The 25,701-nt window shown below is 42.0% G+C and overlaps 1 protein-coding gene across 4 annotated transcripts in view; it reads right to left on the reverse strand.

The window, feature by feature from the left end:
• Window positions 1-25,701, reverse strand: part of LOC143841291 (uncharacterized) — a 188,566-nt gene that overhangs the window by 131,523 nt on the left and 31,342 nt on the right. For 2 of the 4 annotated variants that reach the window (XM_077345413.1, XM_077345414.1), the window contains exons 4-8: window positions 21,373-21,478; window positions 10,360-10,503; window positions 8,624-8,754; window positions 7,646-7,816; window positions 4,444-4,705 (exon numbers count right to left, since the gene is read on the reverse strand). In XM_077345413.1, the coding sequence (XP_077201528.1) occupies window positions 4,580-4,705; window positions 7,646-7,816; window positions 8,624-8,754; window positions 10,360-10,503; window positions 21,373-21,478 (678 nt within the window). In that variant the 3' untranslated portion in view covers window positions 4,444-4,579. Of the gene's footprint in view, window positions 1-4,443; window positions 4,706-7,645; window positions 7,817-8,623; window positions 8,755-10,359; window positions 10,504-21,372; window positions 21,479-25,701 lie in introns of those variants that run through there. The other 2 variants (XM_077345415.1, XM_077345416.1) reach the window with 2 other exon arrangements.

Below are 25,701 nucleotides of genomic sequence, written 5' to 3' on the forward strand. Positions count from 1 at the left end.
ATGTCCATGGTTGCTACAGAAAGGCAGGCAGGTGATGGGAATTGCTGTCTGTCTCTTACCTTAAAAACCCTAAAGGTTTGCCATAAATTCACTGTGACTTGGCTGCACTTTCCTCCCAAGCTGTGCATACAAGTGATTGTGAAACTCCATGTGCTTGTTTTTGGTGAACATGCATTCATGCACATGATCACAACCGTGGTTGCTTTTGTGAGTGTAAAATGTTACATATGCATGAGCATGGAGTTAAATGCAATCCCGGATGCCAACCTTGGAATCTCAGGCAGGATTCCTTGAGAGACTTTTTGCATGTGCAGTGGAGCAGCTTGGCAGGGACCTGCCGGAAGTGGGTTTATTCCTTGACAATGGGGGAAACGTACAGTCTTGTTCCACATTATACACTCCAATTCTATAGCCCAGAGACACACAGTCGCAGTGCCTATCATCTCCTGGGTGAGGCAAGGAAGTGCTTGATCCCTCTTTGGATGCCTCATCTGTAATGCACACTAAGCCCTACTCAACCTGGGTGACACGAGGTCTCAATCCCTTTGTATAGCCTTGTTATCGGGAAAGAAATATCTTTTTCTTTTTTCGACAGCAATTGAAGAAGAGAAGGAGAGGTGACTTTTTAAATAACACCTGCCAATACCTAAAAGAGTCCCAAAATGACTTGCAAACATATTTCCTTTCCTTTCCCCACAAAAGACACCCTGGGAGACAGATGGGGTGAGAGTTTTCTGAGAGAACAGTGACTGGCCCAAGGTCACCCGACTGACTGCATGTGGAGGAACGGGGAATCAAACCCGGTTTTCCAGATTAGAGGCTGGCACTCTTAACCGCTACCCTATGCTGGCTCTAACTTGAACCCTCTTATTCTTTTTCCTCTTTTGAAAGAGGTATTTCCCTTTGAAGAGAGACCAGTACACCTTTTTGTCATTTGCTCTTGCAGTTGTTTTAAGTTACACACCACAAGATGGTGCTCTAGCAGAAAGACAGGAGAGTTTGGGAAGACATTGCCTGCCTCTGAGCATGTACAGGCTGAAATCCTGAAACTCGACAGATCTTTTCATCCTTTCCCTCTGCTCTTTAAATGGAAATTTTAACAAAATGGAATTGATTAGAAACACGCTCCAAATTCCTAAAAAGAAAGAAAGTATACATCCATTTTCAGGGAGACATAAAGAATTTTTCCTAACAATGCTGATCTCACAATTGTTAAGATTTTGGGGCAAAATTGAGAATTTCTCCTAACAACGCTATTCTAACGACTGATTGACTGGTTTGAATGGATCTGCAAAAAGGGGGGAAACCTTCAATGCACAATACACAACAGAAGTAATGCACAGGAGCCTATGCCAAATTATAATAGTAAACACATTTTTTTCCTACTATATCTTAATTATATGTTTGGGAACTATACCATTACAGCACTGCATTCAGCACAAGAACACCATATGCACAATAATGAAGAGCAGGGTGGAGTGTTGCTGTCATGTCCAAATGGATCCGTTTACACCACGTCTAATATTCAACGGGAGGTCAGTTAGCAATCTCATTTCATAGGAATTTTGTCACAGGCACGATAATCACTCAGATCCTGCTACATACAGCCAACAACAAAAGGAATGCTCTGTGGCGCTCATGCTATGTGGTTCTAATACTTTCCATCCTCATTCAGGAATTTTGATTAGTTAGGGACCATCTAATCAGGATCTGAAGCCACCGTTTCAAGATGATTCAAGGTAAGGTGGCAGAGTATTACTGAGCAGAGTGACACCATTCTAAATCTTCAGCAGGTTTAGAAGGCTGCACACCTCTACACTGTTAGCCTCAAGAGTTTTAGGCTCTCCTAGCTAGATTATACACACGGCATGCAATTAATGAATCAATCAATAAATAAGAGATATCATCAGCTGATGTCTTTTATCTGGAAATGTCAGAGGCTGGATTTACAGTCCAATGGGCTTCAGTGAGCTCTGCATAAGATTGCACTATCAGACTGAGTATGATCTGGATTCAGATTCTCACTCTTCCATGAAGCCATATAATTCGGGTCTATTAGTATCAAAGGTCCATAAAGGTAACTATCTTATAAATGATAGTAACTTTTATGGACCTTTGATACTAATAGACCCAAATTATATGGCATAAAATATAAAGTATGAGGTATATAAAATATAAGAATTAGGTAGTGGGTTGAAGACTTTGTTTGTATCCCTGAAAAAACACCAATTAAAAAATAAGTTTACTGAGGAAGTAAAATACGAAAACAAGGTTTTATACCTAGGAACCCGTTCTGAATAAAGCTTTTTGCCATCGCCAGCTTGAAAATTTCTTTCTGTTTATTCATCTTCAGCTGATGGGTCATCTCTGCTTGCAACCTCCAGGTGGGGCCAGGAAATCTCCTGGAATTACTATTGTTCCTCTGACTACATAGATCTATTCCCCTGTAAGAAAGGGCAGCTTTGGAAGGAGGGCTCTATGGTATTCGATAGAGACAAGGAGAAACACTAGTCCTAGAGTGACATCACATTCCCCACTGAGCTGCTTCCCAAACTCTGCCTTTCCCAGGTACTGTCCCCAAATCTTCAGGAATTTTCCATGCTGGAGTTGGCAACCTTATAACTTTCAATCAGGGCCTGGATGAAAGGAGGAGGCATAAAACAATGAATGTGTTATCTCAGGATGAGAAAGCCTGGGCCATTAAAGTTCAGTCCCAGCACAGGTGGAGAAAGTGCTTTATAAATACACCCTTGCACTCTGAAGGAAACCAGCTGCCTCTGCTATAGCTTCTGACTACCTTTCAAGGAGAGTCTTCCATTGTGTGCATTACTGATCCTTACAAAGGCATAGAGGAGAGTAGCTAAATCCCCCTCTCCTGACAAGGCACCAGAGAGCGTCTGAGTTGATCATGATAAAGCCCTCTCTTCAGCATTTAAGCTTTCTGCAAACACCACATTCATACATTAACATTTGTATTCATTGTCACAATAACTGGAATCACCTTGAGTGTTTCCACAGCTGCAAATAATGCGGCAGTGGCCTTTCTAAAGAACCTTTTATACAACCTTTTATACAAAAACCGGGCTCTTAAGGAGCAGATCTGAATCAATTCTTGTTTGCCATGAGGTTTGCGAATCCTCATAATTTCTCCCCCTCCCTTGGGAGGAAATTCATGGTAATCCAGTGAGGAAGGTCAGGATTTGAGTCTGCTTCCTCCTCCATTCCCACCTCAAGTGATGACATATCAACTCCATCAACTATCTGCCTCTACTCTAGCCCTCCCCCCTTCCCTCTCCAGTTGAACATGATCACATAACATACGAATTTGCAATAACAGTAGCACCCACTTTCTGGGGACACTCCAGGTCAGGGGTAGTCAAACTGCGGCTCCCCAGATGTCCATGGACTACAATTCTCATGAGCCCCTGCCAGCAAATGCTGGCAGGGGCTCATGGGAATTGTAGTCTATGGACATCTGGAGGGCTGCAGTTTGACTACCCCTGCTCCAGGTAGTTAAAAAGTCAAAAACAAGGACTCCCACATCACCCCAACCCGCCTCCCCCATCTTCCCCTCACACATCTAAAAACACTTTCCTCTTGTGATTTAAATCTTTGCCACCATATTGAGAAGCAACTCATTAATTACAACAGGAAATATGAAAAGGGAAATTGCCATTAAAACAAAGGTAAATTCAGGACCTGTTCAAGGTATTTTTTTTCTTGCATCTTAAGTAGCTTCAGACTACCTACTAGGGATCCCAGCTTCCAGGTGGGACCTGGGGATCCCCTGGAATTAAAGCTCTTCTCCTGACCACAGAGATCAGTTCTCCTGCAGAAAATGGCTGCTTTGGAGGGTGGACTCCATAGCATTAGACTCCACTGAGGTCCTTCCCTGCCCCAGATCTCACCCACTTGTGGCTCCGCCCTCAAAGCCTCCAGAGATTTCCCAACTCACAGCTGGCAACCCTACCACCTATACTGTTTTCCCTATCTGAAATAGCCTGGGGCAGAGGGGTGGGGCAAAAGTTGTTCATCAGTGCACATACACCCTCTCTCCCCCCCACACACACACAACAGGGCAAATAACACTGCCCTAGGGCTGTTTCAAAACATGAAAATAGTACATGGGGAGCATTGGTCCACCACGACACACGCACACACACGATGGTCTCAGTCCAAACAGGGATCTCATGTGCTTGGTAAATGAGTTGTATCACATCTGATATGTGACAGTCAAAATTGGGTTGGAACAGCCCAGATGCCACACATTAAAAAGGGTTATGGGTTGTTTGGCCTGTAGTGACCACTGCTAATAGCCATGTCTGGAACTTTCCCCCACAAACGCATCTAATGCCTCTTCAAAACCAGAGACCAAGCCCTTATGCTGTGACAGTAGATTTTGTAACTTAATGATGCACTGTGTATAAAGATAAGGATGCGAAATAATTCAATATTTTTAATGGAGTTGGATTTCTCTCAAAAGAGACACCTACACATGTCTTCAAGTATGTCTACATGACTAGAATCCCAATTCCTGTAGACACTTTCCAAAACAATTCCCCATCTGGTAGCAAAGCCCCTAAAAGCTCAAGTGGAACACTTTGTTACAAACATCTGCGTTGCCGCTATCTCTCAAGGCGGCTTGGAGAAGGGGAAGAGGAGCTTCTTGGCAGGTTTGGTGCCAAATCTGCAGCATCTTCAGGATCTGCATGTTAAAACGGAAACAACACAAACATGAGTGGGGCAAGTTAAAGGACCCTCACGCGTCCCCTGCCGTCAACAGAAAAGTCTTTTGTAAGTTGGTTCCATTGAAATTTCACATATTGTTGCTGCACTGATTCTTTTCCATCGAACAGACTCAAGCACCATTCGAGCAATCTCCCTGGAATCAGGAAACTGATGAGCTCGTGGGAGAAGGAACCTGCTTCCTTGACCAGAACACGGGCTAGAACCCTCTACGCAAAGTGACACTGGCTGATCTGGCTGATAACAAAAAATGTTGCAGAAGCAACAGCCGACAGGAGCACAAGGCCAGGTCACTGTGTTTGCAATTGGCATGGCATCTCTAATACAGGAGAGTGCCCCAAAGGATTTTAGCAACTTTTCTGTATCACACATGTACCAATTTTAAGCCTAGTATAGGCAAGAGGCTACAACTGTTTGCCGCATGTGACGATTGCACATGAGCTACATTTTAGCTCAGTTGCACATGATATTCATTTTTCATCCAATGGCAGATATTATGCAGACTTTCATAAAGACTGTATATGCACCAACCAAAGATGTGACAGAAGAGCTCTGTTTTACAGGCCCCACAGGACGCTGACAGTCCCATCAGGGCCCTCAGTTCTCCTGGGAGCCCATTCCACCAGGTCAGGGCCAGGACACAAAGAGCCCTGGCCCAGGTCAAAGCCAGGTGTATTTCTCTGGGGTCAGGGACTTCTAACAGATGGGCACCTGCAGAGCCAAGAGCCCTGTGCAGGGCATAAGGACACAAGCAGTCCCTCAGATAGGCAGGGCCCAAACTGCAAATGGCCTTAAAGGTTAAAACCAAAACCTTGAACCTGATCCAGGTCACAACTGGTAACCAATGTAGCTGTCTCAGCACTGGCTGGATATGGGTCCTCCAAGATGTACCAGTGACGACCCTAGCCGCTGCATTCTTCACCAACTGGACTTTGGGGTCAACAACAAGGGTAGGCTAGCATACAGCGAGTTCCAGAAGTCCAGTCTGGAGGGGGCCATTGCATCGATCACTGTGGCTAGGCATTCCCAGGGCAGGTGGGCTCTAGTAGCCATGCTTAGAAAAGGCGGAAAAATGCTATGTACACTACTTCTGTGACCTGAGCCTCCACTGAAAGGCAGGCATGCAAAATCACACCCAGATTCCTACTTGTGGGCGATATGTTAAGCTGAGCCCCCACAAACGTGGGTAGGCGCGCTTCCTCTCCCTTTCCTGCTCAGTACAGGACCTCCATCTTAAAGGGGTTAAGTTTCAGGCGGCTCTGCTCTAACCACCCAGCAACAGCTTCCAAACATCTGGTGAATGTATCTGGGGAGAGTCCAGGTGGACATCCATGAGGAGACAGAGCTGGGTGTCATGTGCATATTGATGACACCCCAGCCCATAACTCTGTACCAGCTGGCCTAAATGTTAAATAATGTTCATTTACAATTATTTAAAATTTATATTTATTTATTCATTATATTTGTTCACCACTTTCCATGGACTCAAGGCAGTTTACAAACCAAATGAACCCATTAAAACCCCTGTCCCATAAAACTTCACATAAAACATAATATTTTTCGGCGGCATGCACCAAATCTGCGGCCGGTTGCAGCCAGCTCTGTGCATTATCGGTGATTTTAGTCGCTGCCATTCCACCCCGAATGTGCGCTATTCCCCCTGTGCATAATGGGCCACATGGATTACCATGACTAGGTGCTCTGAAGACAGGTAGTCTCGCCTAATGTAGGTGGCAATATGCCTGGCGGGATCACACCACAACAATAAAATGTTTCCTTAGATCCCTTTTCGGGATATGTTGTATGATGGTCTGTCTTTATGTTCGGGTAGATTTGTGATAGGCTGGCCATGGTAACTGGAACCCAATGATTATATGTTCACAATAAAGATTTAATACACAGAGTGCAGACACCAAGCTAATAGGGAGATGGCTGCTACATCACACACCCCTACTTTCCCTGTTCATACCCCACCACCAGAAAACACAAAGAGGAATGTGTTTTAGCGGCCCCATCCCAATATTACCATGGACAATGAAGAGAACATTTTATTTGTACTGAGGGAACGTTGCTTTGCGGTTCTGTAGCAATGCAGACCGCACCATTAAAAAAAAAATTGAGCAGGAAATGGAGAGGGCAGGTGTGAGGGTGAGCAAAATGCTACCGAGACTGTTGTGCGTTTCTTCCTTCAGATGGGCTTGCCCCTGTTTGCCACCTGATTTGCAGCACAACAAGAAAGTAAAATCGGTTTTTTGCAATTTCCCTCATTGCAGAGCAAACCAGATGAAAACTCTTGCCAACTCCTGCACAGCAGTGGGTTGCTGCTGACGTCATGTGGAAGCAGCACTAAAACCCGTGAGGAATGAGAGGCTGTACAAGAGCAAATTCTTTGTGCAGAAATGGTACATGTGAGCTGTGACCTGCCAGCCCTCTCTACTACAACAGTCTTTTTTCCCTGCTGGGGCTAATAGCCAATGGGGCTTTCTATTGGGAAAACAGGGCAGGGGAGTTAACCTCTCCCTGTTCTCCAAAGCCATGGACCTAATCCATACTGAATACCTTTAAGGGCCAAAAGCCATCAGGATAGCCAGTCACTGAATTCTAGCATCACCACCCCTGAATTATTGGCCAGTGCCCAGCTCCTTGCTACTATCAACCTTCTTGGTTGATGTTTTGTTGCTAGTTAGGCCCTCAGGATCATGCTTTTAACCATCTACTGAACCAAGACATTTCCTCACCATCTAAAGACATGGTATCCATTGGTTTCATATCTCAGCCTCTTTGTGTGTGCTAGGCTTTTACTACAGGACATGAATTTACCATGTTTACCTGTTCCTTTTATTTCTGAGTCAACATGACTCCAAAGGTGTCAAAAGACTGTACCCTGAGGATTTCTTACTTGGTCCTTTGACTCCAGATGTTCATGTTCTAAGTGGAAGCACTCCTGTTCAGAAATGCCAAGCTTGCTAGCAAGAAGCTTCCAGTTTCTCTTTTTTGATGATACTTCTGTGGCCACCTGGGAAAGCTGCCTGTTGTCTAACACCTGCTTGCCTTCAGCTTCTGCAGTAATCTGTAGGAATCATAGGGGCATTTACAGATTATTAAGAAATGTAGTAAGGGCCTAGAATTGATCTCAACTTCCTGACTAGTGACACAGCAATATTTGAGTCCAGTAGCAACCCCAGCAAGAGCTTGGAGGTTTAAGTTTACTATATCTTCCCCATCCCAGACAAAAATACGATAGTCTCATGTCTTAGCAGTGGGGTGTTTAATATGTTTGATGTTCGTTTACAAATGGTATTCATTCCATCATTTTTAAAAAATGAAGAAATAGATGAAACTGTAGCACACAAGATGGATAGAATAAACATTATAATGGAAATTAGAACTATGGTTTGGTTAAAAAAAACTGACAACAAGTCACATAACGCATGGCTGCATCAAAAATGGTATTACACAACGTTTTATCTGGCATTGCTACATGCTCAAATGCATTGTGCCTTTTCCCCATTGCTAGGCAACTCTGTTTCAAGGCCAGGCTAAATGAAACAAAACAAAACAAACAACCGAATAAAGTAGACATTTAAGGGATGCAAAAATCTCAGTGCTGTTTTTCAAAAGCCAAATGACTACAAACAGGATCTGGAAAGTGCCAAGTCTTCAGCTTTGACAGATCTCTGCTAAATTACCCACTGTTGACAGATACAAACTATACATATATTCACAACAAACTCAACAGTAATGTTGACTATACTCATATAGATGTTCAGATTCAAATACAGAAAAATCCCTTTGCTCCCCCCCCAAAAAAGAAATTCCTGAATGCTCAAAGATGACAAATCATGGAAAAACAGGAAAAACAAAATTTTCTACTTACACTAGGATAAGATATCCAAGACTTGCTTAAAGTCAGATTTGGAGGTATAATTGGGAAGTTTAGAATAGACTGCACTGTTTCTTGTGGAAGAGTTTGTACCCAGGCAACAAACATATCTTCAGAGATATATCCTAGTGCAAAAGAATAATATAAAACCAGAATAATCAATATATATTCTGCCACATAGCACAAATGGCTTAATATTCTTAAAATTCACAAAAGTACTAAAATCCACGGACAATAACAAATGATAAAAATGTAAACAGAAGAATGACTAGAATTGCCAAACTCTAGGTGGTAATTGGAGATCTGCTATTAGCAGAGATCAGTTCACTTGGAGAAAATGCACATTTTGGAAGTTGGACTCCACAGAATTATGTCCCAAACTCCACCCATTCTGAGGCCCCACCCCCAAAGTCACCAGGTATTTCCCAACCTGGAGCTGACAACCCTAAGAATGGATAGAGAGCCAGTTTGGTGTAGTGGTTAGGAGTGCAGACTTCTAATCTGGCATTCCAGGTTCGATTCTGTGCTCCCCCACATGCAGCCAACTGGGTGACCTTGGGCTTGCCACAGCCCTGATAAAACTGTTCTGACCGAGCAGTGATATCAGGGCTCTCTCAGCCTCACCCACCCCACAGGGTGTCTGTTGTGGGGAGAGGAATGGGAAGGCGATTGTAATCTGCTTTGAGTCTCCTTTGGGTAGAGAAAAGCAGCATATAAGAACCAACTTCTTCTTCTTCTTCGTGCCAATGAGGAACATGGACATGGAACAATAAAAATGGAGAGATTAGGCTGTACTGTTTTAAATTTAATATCAACTGTTATACTGTATTTTCAGATTTTTGAGTTCTCTTTATCAGCCGAGTCTGCTGGAACTGTGGAAGTTCCAGTTCCACTGGCTTCTCCATTCAATGGACAATCAGGGGCAATATTTCGACATGTGTTCATCATGTGCATAATTTTTTCCGAGACTGCCCCAAATGGGAAAATTTTTGCATGTGCAGATGATACACAAACATACCAAAGTTGCTGTATGTCAAAACAGACTCAAGCTCAGAAAACTCCAATGTATAGAAACAGAATAAATTTGAAAGTTGTTACCTTCAAGAGGAAGTAATAGCCATCTACAATAAATCTGTTAGAAATTTTAAAAAATTATTTGGATGAGTTTGGGATTTATCAAAAGATTTCCATATGCAGTAGTTCTTGCAGAAGTGTATATATGTGTGTCTGCATGGGGGATGCATTCTAGTCCCTGGACTAGACTGCTTTTTCACTTGTGTTAAGGCCTCGTGCAATCAGTTTTGGGGCACTATAAGATACAGGGAGGAAAATGGTATAGTACAAGATCTTGCCGAAATGGAATTATGTTAGTTTTGTTTATATTTGCATTAAGTCTAATTGATTTCATTGTGGAACATTTAAATACACTGCTAGCTCTCACAGTGGAACTAACTGAATTTCAACTGGACTGTATATCAAAACAATGAATTAATCCAGAGATCGCCTTCAGCCCCCCCCCCCCTCCAGGGGTTATTTTGGTCAACTTCCCACGAGATACTTGCAAAACCCACTAGATGGTGCTGTATCACATAATTTGCAGAATGTACACTGTGGCCCATCTTTCTAGTCCATTTCGTTCTCTCTCAATATGGCATCTCTCAGACCTTAGCAGCGCTCTCTGGGACCTAGAGTTCCTTCAGTGGATATTTTAAAGGAAATCAACTTGTTACCTTGATTGCTTTTATCCACTTCCTGGAGAAAAAGGCTGGAAAGCTCCTGAACTGCCCGACATGTTTCTTTAGGGTATAAGTCACGCAACAAGTCCTGGAGCTGTTTCTTGCTGATATTTCCAGGGCCTAAAATTTGGTATAGACCTAAGCAAAGGAGAGAACTGACAGTGACTAAAGCTCTACCACACATTCTTATGTTTCAGCATTTTTTTTTTGTCGGGGGTGGGGCAGGAAGAGGTAGGTGCTAGAGATTGGGTAGAAGAGAAATTAATTGTGAAAAAAATACTTGGAATGAGAGTGTATTCACCATTTATTGCTAATCAATTTTAAGCTGCCTGTTGGCTCATTTTTCCAGACCAATATCTGCATCAGCAAACCTGCAGTGACAAAAACGCAGGAAGGAAGTGATTGCATCTTCTTGCCTCTCACTGCAGCTCACCAGCCTCCATGGGCTGTTGCTCCATATAGATTTGCAGCCCCAGGTAGGAATGCCAGCATCCAGGTGAGGCCTAGAGATCCCCCAGCATCACTGCTCATCTCCATACTACAGAGATCAATCCCCCTGGAGAAAATGGATGCTTTGGTGGGTTGACTCTAAGCATTGTACCCAACTGAGGTCCCTGTCACCCCCAGACTCCACCTTCAATATCCAAGAGTTTCTCAGCCTGGATCTGTCAGTTCTACCCACCATCACCCACTGGTAGCTGGGGGGACCTGGAAAAGCTGGCTGCAGGCATGGAAGGTGGTTGTGGAAGCCCTTCCTGTAAATTATGATCTAAGCTGAAACATGCCCTGACACATATGGAAACATCAGTTGCCTAACATCATGTCTGACTGCAAATATCAGGACAGGAGAACCTCCAACACCTGACATAATGTCTTGTTTACATCTCAGAGCCTAGATACTACACCTCCAAGTGGGTGCAAGCAGACATCATGTTTCTAGGACTGCACATGTATAAATACTAAGGCTGCAATTTTATGAACCCTTTCCTGAGAGTAAGTCCCACTGAATAAAGTGATACTTATTTCTGAGTAGAGCTGCTTAGACGTGCTCCTAAGGGCACCTTGTAGTACACAGCCTGAAGTTTTCATATCTTGCAGTTGGTGAGGCTTGGAAGATAATTATTTTTTTATGGTTATATCTTTACCCAACAGAAAAACCTCCCTCTTGTTTTTAAATGAGTGCAGGACAAAGTTATTATAGAAAAAAAGGGATAAAGCAGATGAGGTGGACTCATCATCAACAATGTATAATAGTAGTGGGGTCAGGCCTTGGGCAATGATCCTTGATATGAAAGGTAAGAGCGGCCAACTAACCACTTTTCCAGTGGCATAACTCCCTCACCCCCCACCGGCTGCTTCAAAAAGGAGTTATGTTCATATAATGAAGAGAAGAAAAAAGAGATCGTTTTTTTAGCTATTGGGCAAAGGAATTTGCTGTGGTGCATTTTGAGCAATTTTATCTTTCTTTTCAGCTTAAATGTTGTTTAAGATCACTGAAATTGTGTTATTTAGAACCATTGTTAGATTACTGTTGTTATTGTTGTATTTGTTTATGTTATATATTAATTCGTTCCATGTATCCCCCCATGATGTTGTATGTAAACCACCCTGAGCCATATGGAAAGGTGGTATAGAAATCAAATAAATAAATCAATCAGGCTTTTCTATGTCTGTAAAGCAGCTCCTCTTAAAACAGCAGCTGTCTGCAGCTGCCTTTTTTGCTTCCCTTTCTTTCCTGATATCTCTTCAGCCAAAGGTGTGCATTTTACATGAATTGATGTTTCTGTTCTCTCTGTCCCTTGACACCACCCTCTGATCACTCGGTTTCCTACTTTGGCACATGAGCTCCACCCCATATTCCACTGGCCCCATCCCTGGGTAGCTGGGCCCTGGGTCAGACTCCATCCCTGTCGGAGGTTTGTGACTTTTCATATTTGTACATACTAAACCTTGGCAAGCCTAGATACAGTGGTGGTACAAGTATTTCCTTGTTTTCATCCATTACCCATTGAAAGGAACTATGAGTTTCTTAGAAATAACTAGATTCAAGCCCAGTAGGGGTCTAACTATTCAAGGGTCAAAGTTTCCTTCCTCAGATACCCTGAAAATCTCACTTATCTCTAAGGTGCAACTGGAGTCAAATCTACTTCTGCTGCTGCTGGGAATCAAGACAGCTACCTTCTGAAACTATCTTAAGGATAACTAAACTTATGGCCGGCATCACTCTGAAGGGCAAGAAAATTTCCCAGGGTATAAGGTTCTGTGAGTCAAAACACAGTTCATCAGATATCAGGATAACTCTCTGGCCTCCGTTAGAGACAAAAATGGATCTTCAGTGTGAACCAAGAAGACAGTTTTGATTCCAAGAAGATCAAAGATATGTGATTTGGGCTGTACGCTAGAGCTCTGCCCAGCTAATAGCAACACCTTCCCCCAGCATAAGAAGCCTTCCAACAGGAGTCTCTTAGGTCAGTATTGACCAAAGTATTGTATTGGCAGAAAGGTCCTTGTATACTGAGTCAGATTATTGGTATCTCAACTTTATCACCATCTATTCTGGTAGTGGCTCTCCAGTGTCCCTAAGAGAGGTCTTTCACATCATCTCCTACGCGATCCTTTTACGTGGAGTTGCTGGGGAATGAATCAGGGAGCTTCAGGCAGAGCAGATGCTCTGTCACTGAGCCAGGTCCCCCCATGTTCTCTGGCAACAACACCAGTGGAATTCAGCACTTAAACCAGAGATCTCTGGTGGCAATATTCAGAACATTGCTTTGAGAATACATCTATTCTACCATCACCCCAGTACCAACCATATTGAAAGTCTTCAGCCCCCCTCTGCTTTTGCGGTTTTGATTTTAAAATCCTGCATTTCGAAAATCCATAAATCATTAGATGTGCATCATTATCATTTTTATGAGGAGTTCAGTGAAATCGCAGATGCTGTATCCTGTTCACTCAGGATAATTGCATTGTTTGCATGCATCCAGGAAATTAGAGTGGAATGAGGATAATTTATCGATCTAAACAAAAAGGCTTGCTTCTTGCGTGTCAAAACAAACAAGAAAAGGCATTGGCCGGTTTAAAAGCCAGATGAGTCCAATTGTCTTATCAATAATTGACGTGCCTAATGACCATTGATTTCTTCTAAACCAAAATCCATGTACAAAATTGTTTTCCTCAAACTATTTATTCTTAGAGCATGTTCGTCTAACTAAGGGACTGCTTAAGTATCTCTTAATTACCAGCCGAATGCATATGGAGCTGCCTTATATTCAAATCAGACCCTTGGCCCATTAAGTGCAGAATCACTTAGACTCTCCGGGGTCTTAGGCTGAGATCTTTCATATCATCTACTACCCGCTGCTTTTTAACTGGACATCCAAGAGATTGAAACAGCCACTTTCTGCTTCTCAAGCAGATGTTCTACCACTATAGGGACTTTCAGGGAAGAGAACAAGGAAACTGCAGCCTCAAGTAGACAGAGTTGTTCGTCTGGCTCTGCTAACATCAACCAAGCCATAAACAGAGCATATGCTAGAAACAGCCATGAAGCACAGTCTGCAAGGGACAGACCTCGACAGGGATATTACAGGATCCTTCCCGGCAGGTTAATTTGCATTTTGTAAAGGTCCAGACTCACAACTCAGTCACTTTACCATTGTTAGATACTGGCTTCACACAAAGATAACAAGAGGTCTCAGTGAACTAAATTGGAGACCAAAATAAGAGGATACAAGTATAAAGAGAGAATAAGGGAGACTTCCTGGCAATTCTCCCTGCTCCCCCAGCACTAATTGGAAGGAAGGGGGATGAGGGAAGTACAAAACAAATTTAGCAGTGACATCTTGACATTGGGGGCCATATAGTTCAGGTCAGTCTTTCTCAACTTTTTGACCATTGAGAAACCCCCTGAAATGTTCTTCAGACTTCAAGAAACCCCAGAATGGTGCAGAATATGGTTAGGAAGAATAGCTGTGTACACACCTACCCAGGCCCTGTCTTATAGTCCTGTTAACATTGCATAATTACCCATTGTGTAAGCTACAAAAGGTTCTCCAAGCCAAGCAATCATTGACTCTACTTGACGTGAATCAAATGTATAAATTATTGCAAAGTAAAATAGTTATCATTATCTCCATGGAAATAGAGACTTCCTTCACTGTGATTTTCATTATATAAATGAGTGTATGGATTTTTGTTTTGTTAGCTGATTTAATTAATTGGCTGGATCTTTCAATATTCTTGTGTCATGTGCAACCTTCATACAAGCCGGCTTGATTTTCCTCCTCTTTCAAAAACAGCTTTCATTTTTTTTTACAAGTCTAGATTAGTGAAGTGTGGATCTCCTTTCAAGTATGGCAACAACCCACAATTCCAGTTAATTTGGAATGTAAGAACCAATTTCATGGTTTAAATCTCATTATGTGAGTTCACATTTAAATGCTTTTTAGCTAGAGATATTAGATTGCATTCCATATACAATGAAGTAATGCTCAGTACTTATTTTCCAATATTCGAACTTTCCAGTGAATCTTACTTGGAATTTGAAATAGTCACAGTCTGGAATTGAGCAAATTACTAACAGTGGCTGATGAGACAATTTTGTAACTGGCGTTAGTGGTGTCAGTCTGATGAATTCTTATTGAGGCTTGGGCAGCTACATATTTGAATAACTCTCCAGCCCAGGGAGGAGATATATTAGTACCTGTCATCGCCCCCTGAAGCTCTGTAGCTATCTATTTCTGTTGCCATTAGGAATAATATCAGAGATTAGCATGAAGGCAAGCAAACTGCATCCTATTCTAAGAAAAGAAAATTCAAGAAATACCAAAGCATCACCAGACTACATAATACAACCCTTCTTGCAGGGGGTGGGTTTTTACTGGGTCCTGATGTTCCCCATTAGTTGGCTTGCCCATCTCCAGGTGAATCCTAGAGATCCGCTGGGATTATAACTGGTCTCCCCAGGGGAAATTTCAGAGGATGGACTATATGCCAAAGAGGGGCTGTGGCTCAGTGGAAGAGCATCTACTGGGCAGGCAGAAGGCCCCGGCATTTCCAGTTAAATGATCTGGCAGCTGGTGATATGAAAGACCTCTGCCTTGAGGGTAGCCTGAGTAGATAATACTGACCTTGTTGATCAAGGGTGTGATTCAGTATAAGGGAGTTTCATGTGTTCATGATATTCTGCTGAGGTTTCACTCTAACCCAAATTTTCATCCCTCTAGGCTCCACTCCCTCCCTATATCTCCAGAAACCTCTCAACCCAGAATTGGTAACATCAGATGTCAGGTGTGACACGGACCAGTTTGGTATAGTGGCTAGGTGTGCGGACTTCTAATCTGGCAAGCTGGGTTCGATTCTACACTTCCCCACATGGAGCCAGCTGGGTGACCTTGGGCTCGCCACGGCACTGATTTTGACCGAGCAATGATAGCAGAGCTCTCTCAGCCTCACCCATCTCACAAGGTGCCTGTTGTGGGGAGAGGAGAGGAAAGGGAACTCCTTCGGGTAGAGAAAAGCGGCATATAAGAACCAACTCTTCCTCTTCCTCTTCCTCCTCCTCTTCCTCTTCCTCCTCCTCTTCCTCTTCCTCTTCCTCTTCCTCTTCCTCTTCCTCTTCCTCTTCCTCTTCCTCTTCTTCATTTGAGCCAGCCACAACCCAGAGTTACTGGTCTCAGTTTGCTAGTCCAGTTTTGCAAACATAGGGCTACAGCAGTGCTTTGGACTTAATTTTATAAGACCCAGCAGCCCCCTTGCTTTAAAAAAGGCAACCTGCTTTCTAGTTCCAATAACTTTGTGCATAAATACCAATACACTTCTTAGTTATTAGTACAGGAAGTCCTTTACAAATAATTTACTGTTTTAAGATTAGATGGGCAAGCACAGGAATTATTTGGAAGAAGAAGAGTTGGCTTTTATCTCCTGCTTTTATGTACCTTTAGGATTCTCAAAGCGACTTACAATCACCTTCCCTTCTTCTACCCATCACAGGCACCTTATGAGGTAGGTGGTGCAGAGAGACTTTTGAGGGAATTGTGACTAGCCCAAGGTCATCCAGCCGGCTTTATGTAGAGGAACAGAGAACCAAATCCAGCTTTCTGTATTTGAGCTCTCTGCTTTTAACCACTACACTACGCTGGCTGTCAGTTTTCAACTTCTGTTATATTAGCCTTGGGCTTGTTGCACTCTCTCAGACTAACCCAGACTTTCTCAACTTTTTTCCCATTGAGAAATCCCTAAAATATTCTTTAGGCCTTGAGAAACCCCAGAAATGGCACAACGGTGCAGAATATGTCTGGGAAGCATAGCTTTGTACATGCCCACCCATGGCTCCTCCACTTCCCACTCCACCAAGCCCATCATTGGCCATTTTGGGAGGGGAAGCAGGTCGATAAATATTTAACAAATCTAAAAAATGTATTAGAATTAATTAACTCCCATCTATTTGGCAAACTCTTCCAGGATCATCAAGAAACCTCAAGGTTTCACAAAAAACTTAGTTAAGAAAGCCTAGTCTAACCTATCACATAGCATTGTTGTGAGGACAGAATGGAAGATAGGAGAGTGATGTAAGCCATTTCAGATCCCCATAAGGGAGAAACATGGAGTATAAACTCAACATTGTTAACAGGTAGGTACTTAAAGTCTTCTGATCCAGCAAGGAAGAGTCATATGCAGTCTTGGGCTTCACTTATGCAAGTGATACAGATACAAATGCCTATTATTATTACTATTACTATTACTATTACTACTACTACTACTACTACTACTACTAATAATAATAATAATAATAATAATAATAATAATAATAATAATTGCTGTATTGACTTCCCTCTCCAATCATGCTCAGATGTGCCAGTTTCATAATGCTTATCCAGGCTCCTTTACCTTGACAAAACATTTATTTTCATGAAGATCCTTTCCAGGATTGTTATTTCTTGCCCATGTCTACTTATGACTAGAGGTGGATTGAGACCCTTGATGGCAGTGGGAACTTACTCTCTCCAACTGAGATCAATGGGATTTACACTGCAATTCTAAGCAGAGTTATTCCAATCTGTAGCCCCAGAAATCAATGAGCTTAATGGAGTAGGTCCCCATTGGATTGTGCCGTAAATCACTGTCAATTGTGGCTTGGACTCAATGCACAGTTTCATGCCCATGATGCCTGATTCATGCCCATGGTGCCTGGTTCTTGTTGATGCCATGTGATCCTGTAGGTAGACAGCTTCATGCCCACAGTGCTGGAGGGATTCAAACCTCTGTCTCCCAGATCCTAGTCTGGCTCTCTAACCACTAAGACACATGCTGGCTCTCAGCTTCTATGTAAACCCAGCCATTTGAGAAAAAAAACATATATCTTGAGCAGGGCTATATTACCAAACCAGGCATCCACCAAAAAGTCCAGGCACACATAATAAAATAGGGAAGCCAAACCTAATAATAAATAAATGGAAATGCTGTTTAAAGGTGATTCAGCTTGGTCTACAAGTCATGGTGTGACAGAAACAAGGGCCTTAAGGAATCTCCTCAGACAATGTAATTCCACGGAACAAGAGCTGCCACAAAAAGGCCTGTTACTTGCTGATGTCATGTGATTCTGGAGGGTAGGTTGTGAACAAGGACAGCATGAGTCCTTTCTAACAAGGAAGAGAAGTGAATGTCTTGGGTGTATTTCTCAGGGGTGGGGAGAAATGGAGACATGAGATGATTCTAGGTGGTCATGAGGGCCCAAGATAGAAATAAAATCAATGAAACCAAAGTAACATACCACCGAACTTCATTCTACGTGCCACATTGCCATTTTCCATCCAAAGCCTTCCTTTTCCTACAACGGCCAACAAGTCAATTTTAGGGATAGTTGGGGAACAGAACAGAACTGGAGTCTCTGTTCCACTTAGAAGGCCAAACCCCTGCAGCTACATCATTTTTGTGAGGACCAAGATAGGGGGAAAGGAATTGTTCAATGTGTTCCATTGTTTTAAACCAAAATGATTTAACAGCAATAATAACAGTTTCGGCAAAGGGTTGTCCAACAGCCAGCTGGAGGTAATAGCCCAAAACAAAGAAAGATTCCAGCTATCATTTTCCCCATCTGGTCATTAATCTGCAGGAAATGCACTGTATGCTATAATTGCTTAATTAATCAAATGAACTCAGCACTTCAAAAACTGGTATTCCTGAGTTTTTCAATAGAGACAGCTAAATTCCACATGGTATTTCAGAAACAAACAAAAAAACCCTACTTTCAATGGCTCTTCCACTCCTTCTGAGCCTTGCTAATTAATCAATACTTTTGTTTTGAATGCAGAATGCCTAAAGATAGGCTGCTGATTTATACCTGCAGTAACACGATGCCTGGATAAAATGTTATTCAGCATGTTCCTCGTACTACTCAGGAAGGCTAATCCAATAGAATTTATCATTAACCAATTATGGGAATTGACCTGCATTCACAGATGTGTGATTTGATTTGAGAAGCCGGCAAATTAGGAATAACATGGGTGCTCCCACACAAACACACAACAATCTTGTTAAAGGCAGAGTGGATGCCGAGTCCTTTAGGGGCTGCTTATCCTTCCAGGGAGGAAAAGGGGAAATAGCATTGTAATGGAGCAGAAAAACAGTTATCACTCAACAAGGCTTTTTAAAATGATGGGCTGTTTCCTATCCGCTCAAGACAGCCAGAAGCTTTCTTCTAAGTCAAATGAGTTGTTGAGGTAGGAGACACCAATGACTCTTTATGCACTTTCTTAAGTCATCTAATGTGTGTATAAAAAGTGCAGTCAGTTGACATATGGTGACCAAGGCAAGCGACTAACTGAGGTGATTTGCCAGTTTTCCTCTATATCAGCCTTTCTCAACTTTCTTACTGTTGAGAAACCCCTGAAACATTCTTCAGCCTTTGAGAAATCACAGAAGTGACATGATTGTGTAGAATATGGCTGGGAAGCATAGCTGTCTACACACCCACTCTTTCCCATCCCCTCCAGGCCCATCATTGGCCATCTTGGGAGGGAGGGGCAGTTGACATGACCATATATGGTTATTTCACCCAATAAATGTTTAACAAATTTAATATATATATGCAAACGTTAACTCTCACCCATTCGGGAATCCCCTCTAGATCCATCAAGAAGCCCCCAGGTTTCATGAAGCCCTGCTTGAGAAAGCTTGCTCTATGTCATGACCCTGGACTTCCTTGGTGATCTCCCACCCAAATACTAACCAGGGCTGACCCTGCTTAGTTTCTGAGATCTGATAAGATCAGGCTAGCCTGGACCATCCTGGTCAGGAAAAGTCAGTCCAGAGCCAAAACTCTTTAACTTTTCCCCTTCCTACATAGAATAAGCACATAGAGCAAGGTGGCCAAACTGGCAAGGGCTCGTGGTAATTGTTGTCCATGGACATGTAGAGAGCCACCCATGATATAGGATATTGACCTGATTCAGATCAAAAGAAGAAAGAACATGGAGTAGGACTGAAAAATACTGTCAGCATGCAGATGATGCCCAGTTTCTGACCCATTCGCCAATTTATGCACACAGTGAACAGAAAGGAAGGAAATACAATAGAAATGTGTCCAAGGTGAGTGTGCCTCTACCTTTTAGTACCTTCCCTAGTCAAATGTGGCCCCCTAAAGTCATGCCATGTGTTGCAGCCCAGCAAAGCTGCCAAGGCCTCCTGATCAGCAGCTCCAAAATCAATTGAAGGTCTAATAAGTTCAGTATGGTTGACTGATTCCTATCTATCAATTTGTCAGTGAAGACCATCAACCAAGCCTACAAAAAGTGTCATATTCAGGCTACAACATATAATGAGGGGTGTTGAACAAACTAAATGCATCCAGTAGGCCTGAAACAGCATGGTTAGTCTCATTCATTAATGCTCGAAAGAAAGATTGTAGAAGTGGGAAACAGATGTCAAAATTAGGCTATTTTGAGCAGGAGCTTTAAATACAAACTTGTCCAATATTTTTACTGTTCTATCAAGTAAGCTGCATTAAACACTGAACAATGCATTCTAAGTACACTTCTAAGGAACTAAGACCGATTATGCACGGGGCAGGAAATACAGGGTGGCGGCAGAAGGGCAGCCCCGATTGTGCACAATGCTGCTGCCATCCTACCCCCTAAGGGTCTAAGAGTTGCAATCCTAATCTGTTACTTTGGTTTGAGTGGATTTAGAAGGGCGTAACTTTGTTTAGGATTGCACTATACAATGCAGATTTCTTTTTCCTTTTGTCCAGAATTTACTCTTGATCAAGTTGTCATTTTCCACCTTTAGTTGTTGCTGCTCTCAGCTTCAGCAGCCAGTACCATCAATCTGGCTAGCTTGGCTACAGCCTCTAGTCTAGCATAACCCACCCTGTCCCATCAGTTAGAAATCGCTAGGACTCAGTGCTTTTAAATTACAGAGCACTGGCACTGAATTGTAAGATGAGATACAGTACTAATATTGCCCTGCTTAAAATCCAGTACTGGCCTTTGTTTGGGATAGAGAGCAGACCAGTGCCCTAACCCCATAAAGCAGTTCTTGTATTCTACTAGTGATAACTTTTATAACCATCTTGGTTGGATGGGGGAAGGTTCAAACACCCCTGCTTTGCTATTATTGGAGCACCATTTATTCCTCTGGAACACCATCTATACCCATGAGATACATGTAGAATCCCCAATAGGGTATGTAAGAACCCCTCACGCCCTATCAGGTTGCAAAAACCCTTTCTTCCTGTATGCTGCAGTCCTGATCCTAACTCCCTAATACCTAGATTTTCCAGTGAGGAACTTACAACTCACACTTCACTAGAAATCCTTGTGGCAGATCTGGATACAATCCATGGACTCTGTAATGTACAGTTAGGCTCAATGATTGGAGGGGAGCTTTGTCAATTTTGTAGACAGAAAATATGTATAAACTGATTCATAGGAGATAGTGCCAGAGAATTTTACTTGATAACAGTAGCATAAATCCGGGCAAAGGTAAATTCTGCACATGTGGTACCTCTTAATTTGGATTCCAGGCTGCTTTTAGAGAGCCACGACACAGCATTACAACAGGTCTGGAATGTTATCCGGTCATCATCTGTGATAGGAATTTGATTCAATAACTGAAACAAATAAAGAGAAACTTATTGCAATCCAAGAAGACATAATACCTCCCTTTTACTCTGGCTCTTTTATCTGCACCCTTGTAAATGATATCCACATAGCAGTTTTGGGCTTCAGTGTATTACCTGAATGCCTAGTGACAGAAACAGCCATGTAAAAATGTCATAACTGTACTTCCTCTTCATGTTTCACAAGAGTATCACCTTGAGTCACACACATATCCTGTTAAAACCACTGGCATCCAGGTGAACTGTAGCTAACCTGTCCTACTGATTTCAATGGGATTGAAGGACGTGAAACTTTCTGTGGCCTAGGGCCAGAGAACTGGATTCTTCGTTACTAAAACATTGCATATCTTTCCAACAGTGATCCTCAACATAGTGTCCATGGGTGCCTGAGCACCTGTCGATAGAGGTACTGGGGGTTACTTCCTTCTTTCCTGAAGCATCTATTCCCTAAAGCAAAGTGCAAAACCTAACTTTCCTCCACCACACTGGAGCAGGAGGTGCTTCCAAAAACCCAGGGGCATCATGTTTTTGAGTCCCCAGGGAACATCCATTTGGAAACAGCTGCCTCCATCATTGGAGCATATTTGGCTTGGAGTAGCCTGTCATTCTGTGCAACCTTTCAGCATATAAGGAGGTAGACACCATTAAAGCCATCTTGTGACTGCTCCCACCTACCACTGGAAGCCATTTTGTTGTGGCACTCACTGCCTTTTCTAGCTGAAACCTTCCATTTGGCAGGCGAAGGTACATGATCAGGAGCACTTTTCCTCCAGAGTTCATAAAATAATGTCTTTCCCTATCACATTGAAGCATTGCTCAGACTTCAGCTTGGAGAAGGAGTTGGGATCAGAAGAAGAAGAAGAAGAAGAGTTGGTTCTTATATGCCGCTTTTCCCTACCCGAAGGAGGCTCAAAGCGGCTTACAGTCGCCTTCCCATTCCTCTCCCCACAACAGACACCCTGTGGGGTGGGTGAGGCTGAGAGAGCCCTAATATCACTGCCCGGTCAGAACAGTTTTATCAGTGCCGTGGCGAGCCCAAGGTCACCGAGCTGGTTGCATGTGGGGGAGCGCAGAATCGAACCCGGCATGCCAGATTAGAAGTCTGCACTCCTAACCACTACACCAAACTGGCTTTCATTGACTGAAAAAGAGTACTGAAAGATTTATTATTTAGCTTTGTCTCATCAGACCCTAGGAATGGACTAAATGCTCCTCAATACAATAGAAGTGGAGCAACCAAAGACAAACCTCTCTGTGAGAATTACTGGCTATTGTTTTATATATATGGGGCATTATCTAGGCACAGGTTAAGAAGTTTTTACCAGAGTTTCTCTTTAAACAGGTATGACTTTTAAATTACTTAGCTTTACCTAGACAGTGCCCATTTTGTATTATTTTCCTTTAAATGATACTTATACTAACTTTTGTGAATAGGGTTAAAAGCAGAAGGATCGTGAGGGAGCGATGGCCTGTCATCCATTTACTCAACAGTACTGCCAAATATACCCACCCACTTTTAAGGAAATCAAAATACACCTAAAAACTCATTAACAGATATAACTAAAGAACAGCAGCTCTTGGTGAGATTACATATTGCGGGTAACTAACAGTTCCAGATGGGTCAGGGATTCAAATCCCTTATTATTATGCTATGAAAGTCTCTTGAAACCATGTGAATTACTAATAATAAATGGGAACAAGTGGATCATTTATTATTTGGATTTAGTGTTTATCAAGCCTCATAATAAAATGAGAAAAATAAATTTCTCTATCAATCACATTTTTATCCCATCCTTCCTCTGAAGAGCTTGGGGTGCATTATTTAACTGATTAATGGTTTTTTTCTCTATGGTCTTTTAATACTTATTCATGCATACTCTGTTTTTCTCGTGGTATCATTTAGCTTTATGCACTGTGGCAAATATAACAGTAAGATTCATATTTGGTTGTTTTATTGCTTCGGTTAGCTAAAGTTGGCACTAATTTTTAAAAATTATGCTGTGTTACATTTGAAATATTTGAAAAGTAGCTTATATATCATGCAAGCAAACAAGTGTATTCAAATTAGAATCCTGTTAAATCATTTTGGTGATCAAAGTTGTCCATAAGAGGAGATTACACTATGGGCAACCTTCTTGACTGTTGTGAACAGGGCAGTCCTATCTATTTTTCAATATTAGTACATATACTTGAAAATTCAGATTTCTTTTAGGGTACACATGCTCTCCCACTACACGAGTTTGAAGCACCAAAACTATAATGCCTGAACAAAGCTTATCACTGATTCCATTTAAACATAAACAGCACCCACAAATAAGCTGTAACCATGGAGAGCTGCCAGTCCTGTTGAGAACTGTGTAAACTATTGAAAGGCAAATACCAATACTTTTGAGAGGCAAATATAAATAGTATTGAGAGGCAAAAACACATCCAACCAATGTGGTTGGGTGTAGATGAGCAATTTTTACCATCTGGGTATGGGCAAATAATGTTATGGGGCATATACAACTAAAGACCTTCCACTTTGAATTCTGATATTGTCATCAATGTATGAGGCAAGTTGTATGGTTGTACACATGATGTGTTATCTGTCATCTTTCTTCATTCATAGAGATAATCCTGGAAAGTTACAATCACTTCGCCCTAATAGTCTGCAATGGTAATAACCTTTGCCAACCTCTCCTGACTAAAATCCTTTAAAAAGCCATTGTTATCCATTATTCTTTGGTTATTAATAAACTACATGCATTTCCCCTTGCCACAGGAGGGAGCACTAGAATCAAATTTCAAGCAAGATAACTTTTCTGCCTCTTGGCTTCCCCTGACTAAACAGGTTAAGCAAAGAGATGATTGCACCAGTCAGTCAATCTTAGCTTGAGTGCAATGCATAATTATTTTTATGGTTTGCCAATTAATATATCTTCCTCCTCCAAAGACTAAACAAGTTTGAGAATATAAAAATGGTTATCAGATCCCCTCTCAGTCGTCTCCTCTGTAGACTAAACAGAACAAGCTCCCCCAACCTTTCTTCCTACATCTTGGTCTCCAAACCCCTCACCATCTTTGTTGCCCTCCTCTGGACATGCTCCATCTTAGATCCTCCTTTCCAACCAAAACATCTAATAATTCTATACTTGACAAATTTTCCTATTTTAACAAGCTTTCCTTCCACTCAGGAGGCAGAATGTGGTTTGCACCTGGGAAACTCAAAGTATGAATTAAGACATCATCTTTCATATGGTGTGGGTTTGTGTGTGTGTGCATAAAAATTTTCAAGAAAGTAAATAGCCCTATAAGCGTACAGAAAAAAGGAGCTTATACATGATTTAGAAGCCCTTATTCATTATATAATACAACATTAAAGATATACATTTTTCTCTCTTCCTCCTCTTCAAATCACTCTATCTTCTCCTCATTTAAACCTAAACAGCCCTTAATCTTTAACATAATATTTAACAGTATTACTATATTATAACTTGTATTGTTTGATGTAATTACAAAGAAAAAGAATTATCTTGATACTCCTATAAATGTTCAATTTTCCACTTTTAAATATATTTCTCGCTGTAAATTCCACTATGATTCTCAATCAGACAAAAATCTTTTTAGTATAATTCAGAATACCCATTCATCATCCCATATCAATAATAATCCTTTACTATGAGGATGAAGCTCTACTCCATTGTGGACAAATCTGAGACATGTAAACATCCCAGCAGAGTTTTGTTAAAAGTCAAAACAGAAAGGCAAAAGGCGTGGTAGGTATAATTCAATTGTATAAAAGAAAAGCAGTTCAAACCTGGTCAAGAGCTTGCATCTAATAAATCACCACAAAAGCTTGTTCAAAAGTTCTGTGCTGAAGCAGAGAGGCTGTCTGGCCTGCACAGAAAGTGCAGCAGCTGCTGGGCTGGAATTGAAAGAGCTCAGCCAAAGACCAACAGGGGGAATGCCTGAGCCAATGCAGGTGAAAGAACCCTCAGGGTGAAATAAACAGAACTCCTGAATGCAATTTACTGGTTTCCTTGGCAGAAACTCCATGTTCCTTCCCTGGATCCTGCTGCCATGTCTGATGCTTTCCTTTATCATGCAGGAGCATAGAATAGAATCATAAGAGTTGGAAGGGGCCATACAGGCCATCTGGTCCATCTAGCCCCCTGTTCAATGCAGGATCAGCTTAAAGCATCCAGGATAAGGATCTGTCCAGTCACTGTTTG

The sequence above is a fragment of the Paroedura picta genome, chromosome 7, assembly GCF_049243985.1.
Source record: "Paroedura picta isolate Pp20150507F chromosome 7, Ppicta_v3.0, whole genome shotgun sequence".
Classification (NCBI taxonomy): domain Eukaryota; kingdom Metazoa; phylum Chordata; class Lepidosauria; order Squamata; family Gekkonidae; genus Paroedura; species Paroedura picta.